We start from the raw sequence: 13,912 nt of genomic DNA, 5'->3' as shown, positions 1-13,912 counted from the left end.
GCCAGTGGTGACAGAAATTGTGTCACTTTTCTTTCCGCATTCCGAATCCGGGGTGACTCGTGGTCTGTAGAATTTCTGCAGATAGGCTGTAAGTTTTTGTGAGGGCGTGCGACGCCTGAAACGAGCTGTCAGCAGTGCTTCTGGAACAAACGACGTCCGGACGTCCGCCGATGAATCACCGAAACACATTCTCGCTACCGATTGGCCAACGCCTGCTCAAGAGGCGTTGCGTCGGCGTCACAAGCCTCTGCGGAGGGCGCGTTTTGTCGTCGAGCCAACTTGCACAGCGGAAGCTGCGTCAGCACCGAGCATGGCGCTATGGCTTATTTGGGACGCACGCGCGAGCGCTGTTTATTCAGCGGAATAATTCTTAGGTCGTGGTTGTGACTGGCGGCACCAAGATCAAGCTGCACATATTTTGACGCTCCTACGGGGCGATTGGCGGTGATAGACGGCCCCAGACCCGAGTCTTTATCGCAGTTTGGTGCAATTTACGTCGTTATTAACAGGATGGCGCAGTAAATTCAATTTGGCGCACTTTGGCGCAGGAGTGGAATCACTGTCAGAAAACCTTTTTCATGAACTACATACCTACTGGGCAGTGTTATGTATCCCGAGGGACGGTTTAAACAAAGGCGACAGAAAAAAATGATGACTGTGATTGATTTGAATACACTTGGCAACAAAAACAGTTAATGCGACACTATTTAAAGTTTACTGTACTTGACCGAACGAGTCAGCAAATGCTGTGAAGCCACGGAAATGTGGCAATGGCCTGTTTCTCTATCTTTCTTCTTACTTAGGAATAATTTTCCAATGCACCATGAATTCTTTATTATGTGAACAGCACCTTTTCCGCATTAAAAAGGGCAGCTGAGATCTGTGCCCCCACAATACATGTCGAAATCCACAAGCTTCACTGAAGTGTGACCAATGGCTGCTTCACCAATCGGCACTGTTATTGGCCAGGTAATCTCTGCGGCCAATGTTGGATGCCTGTTTGCTCTGCATAGCTTCCAGTTTGGGACAGTCGGTGATGCGGTGTCCAAGACCCCCACAGTAGGAGCAACCACGTTCCTCTGCACCAGCAAACAAATCACTTTCAATTTAACCCTGCATATAAAGCTATCACAGATTGCAGTACATATTCATGGGGATAGAAATGGCCACACCAGAAATCTGTACTGTTGCCGACAGGTCCACATGCACGCTCACCAATCCTGGCAACAAAACACATTAGCTAAGCAGTTACTATGCATATGGTACATTTCCAGTGAACGTTAGCATCTTGACAGTAGAAGAAAAAGAAATTACCAAACCATTCTTGCCCAATATACAACCTTCTTGCATTCACATTTTTTTATATTGTTATATATTACTCTGGGTGGCTGGAAAAGACTAAATGCTCCAGAAATGAATAAAAAAAATGCAAGAAAGGGGACACAGACTATGAAGTACTGACTAAAGGGTCTGCAGCTGTTTTGTTGTGTCTTTTCACGAGTTCCTTGCAGCATTGGACATGGAAGGAATCAATGATCAAGGCCCCGCCACGGTGGTCTAGTGGTTATGGCGCTCGACTGCTGACCCGCAGGTCGCGGGATCGAATCCCGGCCGCGGCGGCTGCATTTTCGATGGAGGCGAAAATGTTTGAGGCCCGTGTACTTAGATTTAGGTGCACGTTAAAGATCCCCAGGTGGTCGAAATTTCCGGAGCCCTCCACTACGGCGTCTCTCATAATCATATCTTGGTTTTGGGACGTTAAACCCCAGATATTATTATTATTATTAGGAATCAATGATCAAGCCCACACAAGAATAAGCAGCTCAAGTATATTGCCACGTCTCAACTTTAGCGGAGTGTAACGTTGGGCGAGTTGGTGCATATTGCCACGCCCACTTCTTGTCTTGTTTTGATGTATTCGGGTTTGACCGGCAGGGACGGTTATCAACGCTCGACGCTGTCCGCGAAGTAGTGTTCTAGAAGCGTCGCGATTGTAGTAGATCGGTTTGTTAAGATTGCGCGCCGCACGCGAATGTTCCAGCTTTGTCTAGAGATAACGCCGCCACCAGCGATATTGCTGGAAAGTTCGATAGCGCCTGTATAAAAGCCGACGCGCTTGATCGCTTGTGAGTTGATCGACGGACGACGCCCTGTTCGCCGCTATCATTGTACATCGTGTATTGCTGTAGTTCTAGTTCTCATTTTCCCGGCCACAAGTTCGGCCAAATAAACAGTTTCATTCTGCAAACGCCGACTGCTGTCTTCGTGACGTCACGACCACGTGACATCTGGTGGAGGTGCTGCTTCATGATCCGGACGCCACCGCGGTGCGCTGACCCAAGCCCAAGCCGCGAAGAAGACGACTCTAAGGACAACCCGGATCCTCGAACCAGCCGCCGGCAGAAGGGACTGCAAACCAGAGTACGGGCTCCTTCCCGAAAACGCCAGGCAGCCGAAGATCGTCACATCGACCGCCGAGACGATGACTGACGCAGTGCCCCTACGGCGATCGTGATGCAGCCACCCAGGGAGCCGCCGACGTTCCGTGGTTCGCCATGTGAAGATCCCGAGACTTGGCTCGAGACCTTCGAAAGAGTCTCAACATTTAATAACTGGAACTGCGAGGACAAGCTGCGCCACGTATACTTCTACCTAGAAGACGCCGCGAGGACGTGGTTCGAGAACCGAGAATCCGCCCTACAAACATGGGATCTCTTTCGGACGACGTTCCTAAGCACGTTCACGAGCGTGGTCCGCAAGGAACGGGCCGCGGCTATGCTGGAGACCCGTGTGCAGCTGCCCAACGAAAATATTGCCATCTACACGGAAGAGATGAATCGCCTGTTTCGACACGCCGACCCAAGTATGCCCGAAGAGAAGAAAGTGAGGTTCCTCATGCGGGGTGTCAAACAGGAACTCTTCGCTGGATTGATAAGGAACCCGCCGAAGACGGTCGATGAATTCGCATCGGAGGCTTCCACGATCGAGAAAACGCTTGAGATGCGAACGCGGCAATACAACCGCAGCTTCTCGGCTACAAGCTACGCCAACGTTCAAGCCCTAGGACCCGCCGACCTGCGTGAGACGATTCGAGCAATCGTGCAAGAGGAGTTGCGAAAATTCTACCTCCGTCGCAACCTCAAGTAGAGTCCATCGCCGACGTCGTGCGCCCGGAGATCCAGCATTCACTCGGCGCGCCTCAGCTAGCAGAGCCGCAGCCGCAAGCTATTAGCTATGCTGCTGCAGCCCGCCGTCAGGCTCCTCCTCCACGCCCCCGCCAAGACGCCACACCGCCGCAGTACCGTCGCCAGACGCCGCCGCCGCCACCGACGCCCTACCGACCACCTGTCGGCCAGCGCAGCACCCCGAGGAAGACCGATGTCTGGCGTGCCCCCGACACCGCCCGCTCTGCTACCACTGCGGAGAGGCCGGCCACACGTACCGCCGCTGCCAGTACCGACAGATGGGACGGGGATTCGCTATCAACGCGCCGCGCCCGCAGCCAGGCGAACGGCCGCACGACATCGACGACTACCTCACCGGAACACAGTGGCAAGAACGACGACCTTCCCGCTGGCCGTCGCCCGGCCGCTACATGTCACCGCACCGCCGGCCGTACACTGGCCCAAACCGGGGCCGGTCGCCTAGCCCGTATACGGAAAACTAAGGGCAGCAACCGATGGAGGTGCGGTTGCTGTACGACGAACTACCGAAGATCCTCCGCCGCCGACGACGACGCCGCGACGAAACCTTCAGAACACGACGCGAACCAGACAGACCCCTGACGACGAAATCTCGCGGACTGAAGAAGACCCGACGACGCAAAATGGAAGCAGCGGAACACACCGACGCAGCCGTGACCCCACGCCACGACCTAACTGCAACGCGAGACGACGAACTAGCGACCTCGACGTTCTTATCGACGGCCACAGCGTCACAGCCCTCGTCGACACCGGAGCCGACTATTCTGTCTTTAGTGGACCGTTCGCCACCAAGCTGAAGAAAGTAAAGACCGCTTGGAGTGGACCCGAAATCCGGACAGCTGGAGGCCACCTGATAACGCCGATTGGTGTCTGCACGGCGAGAGTCAGGGTTGCCACTCACTTTCGAGTAAATGTCGCCAAATGATGAGCAAAAAGTCGCCAAAAGTCGCCATTTTTTTTACAAACCTCGCCAAAAAAGTCGCCATTCTAGATATGTGCGTCATACCTAGTAACAAAAATTTCCTCTCACGTATAGCCCCATAGAATACAGTACCATCCAAGACCCTTAAATTATATTGACGTTTCTCAATGCCAGTCGTATCTCCCGCTCCACCATGGGAGTGCATGGTGCTGCTTCTCCGACTAGCCGCAAGATACATGTGCGTGGTGGCGCAAGGGTGAATGAATGAAACGCTCATGATATCCTTCCATCCCTGTCCGCTCGTTTCAAAGGTAAAAGTGTCGTAAACCTTGGGCGAAAACTTTGAAAGCGTTGTTTGTAGACAGCTTTACGTACCCTTATATGAAATTAAAAAGATTATAAAGGTTTATTGAAGGTAACACGACAGAAGTCTTACAGGAACCGATCATTAGTGAGTCTTACACCTTTCAGTGTGAACTAATATGATACCGGACGCTACCAACCCATTCTTACAGTCACTTGTATCTACACGCGTCAATCCGATGCGTTATTAATGAACAGGTAGGCAATGAAAATGTTGTATAGCAATTGTTGTCATTGCACACGCTCACCGAGAACAGTGGAAAATGCCTCAATAAATATTTTTATTGCACAAATAGCCTTGTATCGTCCTCTCTTCGCTATTCCGAAACAGTCTTTACCAGCTGAATTGGGGGTAACTGCAACAGTGAATAAGTCGCCAAGCTATTCAGAACAGTTGGAGGCATTGGCGGTACAAATGGTCGGAACACGCGGCCAACCCGTCGCCTAGCCCCTCAGAAGCGAAACTTTAGAGAAGATTAAAGCGCCGAAAGCTATTAACTTACAGTCAAACACTGCCCCCTCGCGGGTTACATTCTCTGGGGGACGTTCCATGCCTCCTGCTTCTAGATGAATTGAGGAGATGCACACGAGTTACACACAGGACGGACATACGGAATGACGCGTAGTGTGCACACTCTACTCTTAGGTCTAAAACCAAGAAAAAATACAGAGAATGTTGCCGCTCATTCGTCGCGAAGACACTGAGCTTAGGATGTATAACTCAGCGGAGACCTAAGCCGAAAATCGCCAAAAATTCGCCATGTCGCCATTCATAATTTTAGGTCGCCACGGGCCCTCAAATTCGCCAATTTGGCGAAAAGTAGCCACCATTGGCAACCCTGGCGAGAGTCACCATCAATAACCGGACTTATCCTGCGAGCTTTGTAATCCTACAGAACTGCTCCAGGGATGTGATGCTTGGAATGGACTTCCTAAGTGACCACGGCGCCGTCATCGACCTGAGGTCTGAGTCGATAACACTGAACTCGGACAAAGCGCTCCCGCCCACGCGATGCCAGGCAACCATGCATTGAATGTGATAGAAGAGCAGGTGACCATTCCGCCGCGCTCCAGCGTCATTATTTTCGTCGGCACCGAAAAACCTGCGAACCTTGAAGGCGTCATCGAGGGTGATCAGCACCTACTCCTGAACCGTCAAATATGCGTCGCACGAGGTATAGCCGAGCTGCGTGACGGTAAAGCAAAAGTAGTGCTGACAAACTTCAGCCACGAATATAGGCACCTCAACTTTGGTACGACGGTTGCCTACATCGACGAATGTGTAGCCGCCAGCGATGCTTTCGCCTCTTCGATGCTGCCGAACCTGCTTCGACGAATAGAGGTCCCGAACCGGATTTTGACGTCAACCCGAGCCTTTCGAAGGCCAAGCAAGACCAGCTCAAAACCCTGCTCTTGCAATACAAGGACTGTTTCTCGTCGTCATCGCGGGTCCGACAAACGCCCCTCGCGAAGCACCGCATTATAACAGAAGAAAATTCTCGACCACTCCGTCAGAGCCCCTACAGAGTTTCTACTCGAGAGCGCGACGCGATAAAGAAACAAGTCGACGAGATGCTACGCGACAACATCATCCAACCGTCCAACAGTCCGTGGGCGTCACCCGTGGTGTTAGTGAAGAAGAAGGACGGGACACTGCGCTTCTGCGTTGATTATCGGCGCCTGAACAAAATCACGAAGAAGGACGTGTACCCCCTCCCACGAATAGACGACAGACACCCTGGATCGACTTCACAACGCGACGTACTTTTCGTCGATGGACCTCAAGACCGGCTACTGGCAAATTGAAGTCCACGAGAGAGACCGAGAAAAGACTGCCTTTATAACACCCGACGGCCTCTTTGAGTTCAAGGTCATGCCTTTCGGTCTTTGCTTGGCACCTGCGACGTTCCAACGTGTCAGGGACACCGTACTGGCCGGTTTGAAGTGGCAGACGTGCCTTGTGTATTTGGACGACGTCGTCGTGTTTTCCTCGACCTTCGACGAGCATCTCCGGCGGCTTGAGGCAGTACTTCAAGCAATCAAGACCTCTGGACTGACCCTGAAGCCAGAAAAGTGCAGATTCGCGTATGACGAGCTCTTGTTTCTGGGTCATGTGATCAGCAAGTCTGGAGTGCGCCCAGACCCGCGGAAAACAGCTGCCATCACCGAATTTGCGCCACCCACCGACAAGAAGGCCGTGCGCCGATTTCTCGGCTTATGTGCCTATTACCGACGCTTCGTCAAAAACTTTTCACGGATCGCCGAACCACTGACGCTTCTCACGAAGAATAACGTGGAATTCAGGTGGGAAACGGCGCAGGTGCAAGCCTTTCAAGAACTTAAACGACGCCTGCAGACGCCACCCATACTTGCGCATTTCGACGATTGCGCCGATACAGAAATACACACCGACGCAAGCAGCGTAGGACTCGGTGCCGTCCTTGTGCAAAAGACTAACGGGCTTGAAAGGGTTATCAGTTATGCTAGCCGGTCACTATCCAAGGCAGAAGCAAACTATTCCACAACAGAAAAGAATGCCTTGCCATTCTCTGGGCTACCTCAAAGTTTCGCCCCTACCTCTATGGCAGGCCCTTCAAAGTTATCAGTGACCATCACGCGTTATGTTGGCTAGCTAACTTGAAGGACCCTTCAGGTCGTCTCGCACGATGGAGTCTCAGGCTTCAAGAATTCGATATTACCGTCGTGTACAAGTCCGGACGAAAACACTCTGACGCCGACTGCCTGTCTCGTGCCCCCGTCGACGCGCCGCCGCAAGACGACGACGACGACTGCTTCCTCGGAACTATAAGTGGCGACGACATCGCCGAAAGGCAACGGGCCGACGCGGAACTGGGGGGCCTTATTGAGTACCTCGAGTGCAAGACCGCCGTTGTCCCGAAGGTATTCAAGCGAGGACTGCCGTCGTTTTTCTTACGGAACGGCGTTCTCCTGAAGAAAAACTTCTCGCCACTTCGAACCGACTACCTTCTCGTCGTGCCCTCATCATTGCGACCAGAAGTCCTCCAGGCCCTACACGACGACCCGACGGCTGGACACCTCGGTGTTTCCCGCACGCTCGCCAGAATACAGGAAAAATACTACTGGTGTAGAGAAGCATTGGAACACTGTAATGGGCCGTCCTCTCGAGCACCTTCTAGTGGGTCGCCCTCTTCGCCTCTTCTCGGGGAGCACGCCCCTCGTGCTCGTGCTCGTGAGAGTCTGCGAGGTTGCGCTCCGTCGTGACTGTCGTCGCTGTGCATCGTCGCCGTCAATCGCGCCGTCAATAAACACCTTTTACAAAGTGGTGGAGAGTGCTGTACCGTCACCACAACTTCGGTCTCCATTCGATGCCCCTGGAGCTACGATCCCGTACCGTACCATCTACCATGCCGCAAGACGCCGCTCAGCAAACGCCGCCTCCTGCCCCGACCGCTTGTCCCGGTGTCCCTCGCATCCGCGACCCTCCTATCTTCACCGGCGCGGATGGCACCGACGTGGAGGACTGGCTCGCGATTTACGAACGGGTGAGTGTTCCGAATAAATGGGACGAAGCAGGCAAGCTCAGCAACTTGGTTTTCTACCTCGCGGGTGTGGCAGGCATGTGGTACAACAACCATGCATCCGATTTCCCGACGTGGTCCGATTTCAAGACCGCCATCGTCGACGTGTTTGGCCGCCCTGCCGTTCGGAAGCTCCAAGCCGAACACCGTTTACGTGAACGAGCTCAGCAGGCAGGTGAGTCGTTCACGAGCTACATTGAAGACATCCTTGACCTGTGCAAGAAAGCCGACGCGAGCATGTCGGAGTCTGACCGAATCAGGAATATTATGAAGGGTATCGACGACGATGCCTTCACGATGCTGCTGGCCAAAAACCCTCGCACAGTGGCAGAGGTCATTACGCTGTGCCAAAGCTACGAGGAGCTGCGCCGGCAGCGCTTGATGACCCGTCGACCGCCATCACGCGATGCTGATCTCGCGGGCTTGTCCGCCATTGCTGACCACTCCACCTTGCTCGCCGAAATCAAGTCGTTCGTGCGTGAGGAAATTGCCCGCCAGGTCTCTCTACTGGCTTTCGCTCCACCGCAGCATGTTGACCAGCCGCCAACTACACTTCTGCCTCCCCTCCGCCGGGCGATTCAGCAAGAAATCGCGGAGGTCATTCCTGAATACCACCAGCCGCCTCCAGTGCCTGCGCCACTAAGCTACGCGCAAGCTGTAGCCAGGCCGCCCCCAGCGATTCCTGCGACTGGCCCGCGAAGTTACGCCGAAGCCGTCGTCAGACCCCAGGCCTTCGACGCGGCTGTGCCTCCTACATACGTCGACGTAGTCCCCAGGCCCCGACTGCTGCCCACAATGCACCCATATCAGCAGCCGCCTCGTCCATCCCGTTCTGCGACATGGATGGGACCCGCGAACCGCTGGCGCACTTCCGACAACCGCCCCATCTGTTTTGCGTGCGGTTGCGCCGGTCACGTCGCACGCTACTGCAATCGCGTACAGCCGCCTCGGGTCGCGTCAACGCTCACCAGCCCATCAAGCCACCCTTATTATGACCAAGCGCCGCCTATGTCGCCGACGTCCCGCCCTGCACCATCTACCCGCCGTTCACCGTCTCCACGACGTCGCTCACTGTCGCCGATGCGGCCACGTCCGGTCTCACGCGACCAGGAAAACTAGTCGTCGCAGTCCACGAGGCAAGGGCTGCGACGCTATCGAACTGCGAAAGCCCTCAGCGAAGCCCCTCGAACGTGATAGACGTGTTTGTGGACGGTGTTCGCGCATCTGCCCTTATCGACACTGGAGCCGCCGTATCCGTTATGGACGCCAAATTTAGCCGATTACTGCGAAAAGTGACGACGCCGCTTTCTGGGCTCTCCCTCCGTACAGCCAACGCCCAAAGTATTAACCCTACAGCGGTGTGCACAGCCCGCGTCATTATTCAAGATGCTCTGTACGCCGTCGAATTGATCATAATTCCTGCCTGCTCTCACGACGTCATCCTAGGATGGGATTTTCTCTCCCGCCACGACGCCGTCATTCATTGCGCACCAGCCGAAATAGAGCTCTCACCATTCGCTGATTTGACGCCGGCAGACGGTCCGTCGGCTGCGCGCAAGGTCCTTGTCAAAGACGACACCAAGGTGCCTGCAAACTCGTCAACGGCGGTGTCAGTGTACTGCGCCAGTCTCTCCGACGCCGTTGCACTTCTCTCACCATCTGACCGTGTTTGCACGAGAAAAGGCTTGCTGGTGCCTTTCGCGACCGTGCAAGTCACTCAGGGCAGCACGTCAATTTTTGTTATCAACCCATCTCAGTACAGTGTTATGTTGCTGCGAGGGGAATGTCTCGGCAGCCTGGAACCCCTCGAAGACGCACAAGTCATGGACGAACCAGAAGAAATGCACTGCCACAGTTCCAGTACGCTCGGCGCTGTTTCGACGTCTGGTTCATCACCCGCTGATGTATTTGGTTCCTCCATTGCTGACGACCTTACGCCGGTCCAGCGTTCCCAGCTTCTGGGCCTGTTGGAAGAATTTCGCTCTTCTTTCGATGTCGCTCAAACTTCTCTCGGCCGCACGTCCGCCGTTACGCATCGCATCGACACTGGCGCCCAGCCGCCACTGCGGCAACGTCCATATCGCGTATCTCCCACAGAACGCCGTGTAATCAACGAGCAAGTTGACGACATGCTTCGACGCGACGTTATTCGACCTTCTAACAGCCCCTGGGCGTCTCCTGTCGTTCTTGTTGCGAAGAAGGACGGTTCCGTGCGGTTCTGTGTGGACTACCGACGACTCAACAAGATCACTCGTAAGGACGTGTATCCACTACCGCGAATAGACGACGCGATTGACAGCCTGCAAGGAGCCGAATTCTTTTCATCTCTCGATTTGCGCTCAGGGTACTGGCAAGTACCTATGGCTGATGACGCTCGACCGAAGACCGCCTTTGTCACGCCCGACGGCTTGTACGAATTCAACGTCATGCCATTTGGGCTGTGTAATGCGCCCGCGACCTTTGAGCGCATGATGGATACCGTTCTGCGCAACCTGAAATGGCACACATGTTTGTGCTACCTCGACGACGTCGTTGTTTTCGCTCCGGACTTCTCCACGCATCTTCAACGCCTGCGGCATGTTTTGACGCGTTTGAGCGACGCCGGTCTACAACTGAATCTAAAAAAGTGCCGATTTGCAGCACGGCAGCTGACCATACTCGGTTACGTCGTGTCCAAGGACGGCATTCTCCCTGATCCAGCCAAGCTTCGGGCCGTGACCGAGTTCCCCAAACCTACGTCCGTCAAAGAACTGCGCAGTTTCGTAGGACTGTGTTCCTACTTTCGGCGCTTCATTCGAAATTTTGCGACTATCATATCACCGCTGACGAAGCTCCTCGGAAGTAACGGGCCCCTCAATTCGTGGTCGTCAGAGTGCGACGACGCTTTCGCGAAGCTCCGTCGTTTGTTGACGTCGCCTCCCATACTACGCCACTACGACCCTACGGCCCCTACAGAGGTACACACAGACGCCAGCGGTGTTGGCCTTGGCGCTGTCCTTGCGCAGCGCAAACCAGGGTTCCCTGAATATGTCGTGGCATATGCAAGTCGTACGCTCACCAAAGCCGAGACCAATTACACCGTCACCGAAAAGGAATGCCTGGCGATCATCTGGGCCCTTACGAAGTTCCGACCTTATTTGTATGGTCGCCCATTTGATGTCATCACCGACCACCATGCACTCTGCTGGTTGTCATCATTGAAGGATCCATCAGGCCGCCTCGCCCGCTGGGCACTTCGCCTGCAGGACTACGATATCCGCGTGCTGTACCGCAACGGACGCCAGCATGCTGACGCCGACGCACTCTCGCGCTCCCCCTTGCCTGACGACAATACCCACAGCTCAATGTCTCACAATGCCGTTTCTTCCATCGACATTCACACTATTGCTACCGAACAGCGGAAGGATGAATGGATCGCTTCACTGATAGACTTGCTCACTGATCCATCGGCAACACCATCCACTCGCGCGTTGCGTCGTCAAGCCCACCATTTCGCCATTCGCGACGACCTCCTTCACCGACGCAATTACAACGCCGACGGCCGCCAGTGGCTGCTAGTAATACCCCGCAGTCTGCGTTCTGACATATGCGAATCGTTCCACGCTGATCCGCAGTGTGCGCACTCTGGTGTATCGAAAACATACCACCGCATTCGCCAACGGTACTTTTGGCGAGGCATGTACCGCTACGTGCAGAAGTTCGTTCGCTCCTGCATCGATTGTCAGCGCCGCAAAACTTCAACGCACCTGTCGCCGGTGGGTCTGCAACCTCTACCTTGCCCTGACCGACCGTTTGGGCGCGTTGGCATCGATTTGTATGGGCCACTTCCTCTGACGTCGGCTGGTAACCGCTGGGCTATCGTCGCTGTAGACCACCTTACGCGATACGCCGAAACTGCCGCCCTCCCAGCGGCTACAGCGCGCGATGTAGCCTCCTTCCTGCTCCGCCGGTTCATGCTGCGCCACGGTCCACCCCAGGAGCTGCTGAGCGATCGAGGCCGTGTCTTCCTGTCGGAAGTCGTCGAAGCCATCCTCAAAGAGTGCAACGTTGTTCACCGCAAAACTACTGCTTACCACCCGCAGACGAATGGGCTCACGGAACGCTTTAACCGCACGCTCGGCGACATGCTCTCGATGTACGTCGCCGCCGATCACACAAATTGGGATTCCATTCTGCCTTTCGTCACCTACGCCTACAATACCGCACCTCAAAGCACCACTGGTTTCTCACCATTTTTCTTATTGTATGGCAGGCACCCGTCGCACACCATCGACACAATCCTTCCATACAAGCCGGATCGATCTGAGTGTGCGCCTATTTCTGCCACAGCCAGACTTGCTGAGGAGTGTCGCGAGCTTGCCAGAACCTTTACTACGCATGACCAAGAGCGGCAGAAGAGCATCCGCGGTGAGACCAACACTTCTGCACCCACGTTCCTACCTGGAGCGCTCGTATGGCTCTCGGTCCCTACCATTGCAACTGGCCTCTCTTCCAAACTACAGCCCAAATACGAAGGCCCCTACCGTGTCGTCGAACGCACATCCCCGGTCAACTACCTGATTGAACCCATTGAACCATCTTCGGACATGCGCCGTCGAGGGCGCGACATTGTCAACGTGGAGCGCCTCAAGCCCTACCATGACCCGCTCATAGTGACCAGCTGTTAGGTCGCCAGAGGACTCCCTTTTCGTACCCGGGGTAATTGTAGAGAAGCATTGGAACACTGTAATGGGCCGTCCTCTCGAGCACCTTCTAGTGGGTCGCCCTCTTCGCCTCTTCTCGGGGAGCACGCCCCTCGTGCTCGTGCTCGTGAGAGTCTGCGAGGTTGCGCTCCGTCGTGACTGTCGTCGCTGTGCATCGTCGCCGTCAATCGCGCCGTCAATAAACACCTTTACACTGGCCACGCCTTGCTGCCGACGTCGCCCACTACGTCAAGACTTGCCGAGATTGCCAGCGACGGAAGACACCGCCGACTAGGCCAGCGGGACTTCTGCAGCCAATTGAACCACCTCACCGGCCGTTCCAGCAAATCGGGATGGACCTACTGGGGCCGTTCCCGACGTCGACTTCCGGCAACAAGTGGATCGTCGTAGCGACTGACTACCTCACCCGCTACGCCGAGACAAAGGCCTTGCCCAAAGGCAGCGCCGCCGAGGTAGCCAAGTTCTTCGTGGAGAACATCGTCTTGCGACACGGCGCCCCAGAGGTTCTCATCACCGACAGAGGTACGGCGTTCACGGCTGACCTAACTCAGGCGATCTTGGAATATAGCCACACAAGCCACCGCCGCACCACCGCGTACCACCCACAGACCAACGGCCTCACCGAGCGTCTAAACAAGACTATCGCCGACATGCTGGCCATGTACGTCGACGTCGAACACAACGTGGGACGCCATCCTTCCGTACGTGACCTTCGCGTACAACACGGCCGTACAGGAAACGACGCAGATGACGCCATACAAGTTGGTCTACGGACGGAGCCGGCAACGACGCTCGACGCCATGCTACCAAACGTGACCGACGAGGAAAACATCGACGTGACCACCTACCTACAGCGCGCCGAAGAAGCACGACAGCTCGCCCGCCTACGGATCAAGAACCAGCAGACGACTGACAGTCGCCGCTACAACCTTCGACGACACCACATGGAATACCAGCCCGGTGACCGTGTATGGGTATGGACGGCAATACGCCGACGAGGACTTAGTGAGAAGCTTCTTCGACGATACTTCGGACCGTACAGGGACTTCGACGCCTCGGCGCACTCGACTATGAGGTTGTCCCTGACGGCATTACGAACTCTCAGCGGCGCCGTGCGCGACCTGAAATTGTCCATGTCGTGCGCCTTAAGCCGTTTTTGCG

General features: G+C 54.9%; 1 protein-coding gene across 1 annotated transcript in view; it reads right to left on the bottom strand.

Moving 5' to 3' along the window:
• Positions 1-817: 817 nt before the first annotated feature.
• LOC119379426 (ATP-dependent RNA helicase abstrakt) overlaps positions 818-13,912 on the bottom strand; it is a 263,231-nt gene continuing 250,136 nt past the window's right edge. The window contains exon 16 of the mRNA XM_037648739.2: positions 818-1,079. Coding sequence (XP_037504667.1) covers positions 943-1,079 — 137 coding nt within the window. The 3' untranslated portion in view covers positions 818-942. The remainder of the gene's footprint in view (positions 1,080-13,912) is intronic.

This window comes from Rhipicephalus sanguineus, chromosome 1, assembly GCF_013339695.2.
Source record: "Rhipicephalus sanguineus isolate Rsan-2018 chromosome 1, BIME_Rsan_1.4, whole genome shotgun sequence".
NCBI lineage: Eukaryota > Metazoa > Arthropoda > Arachnida > Ixodida > Ixodidae > Rhipicephalus > Rhipicephalus sanguineus.
Note: the sequence above shows the minus strand (reverse complement) of the source record. Positions and strands in the feature narration are given on the sequence as shown.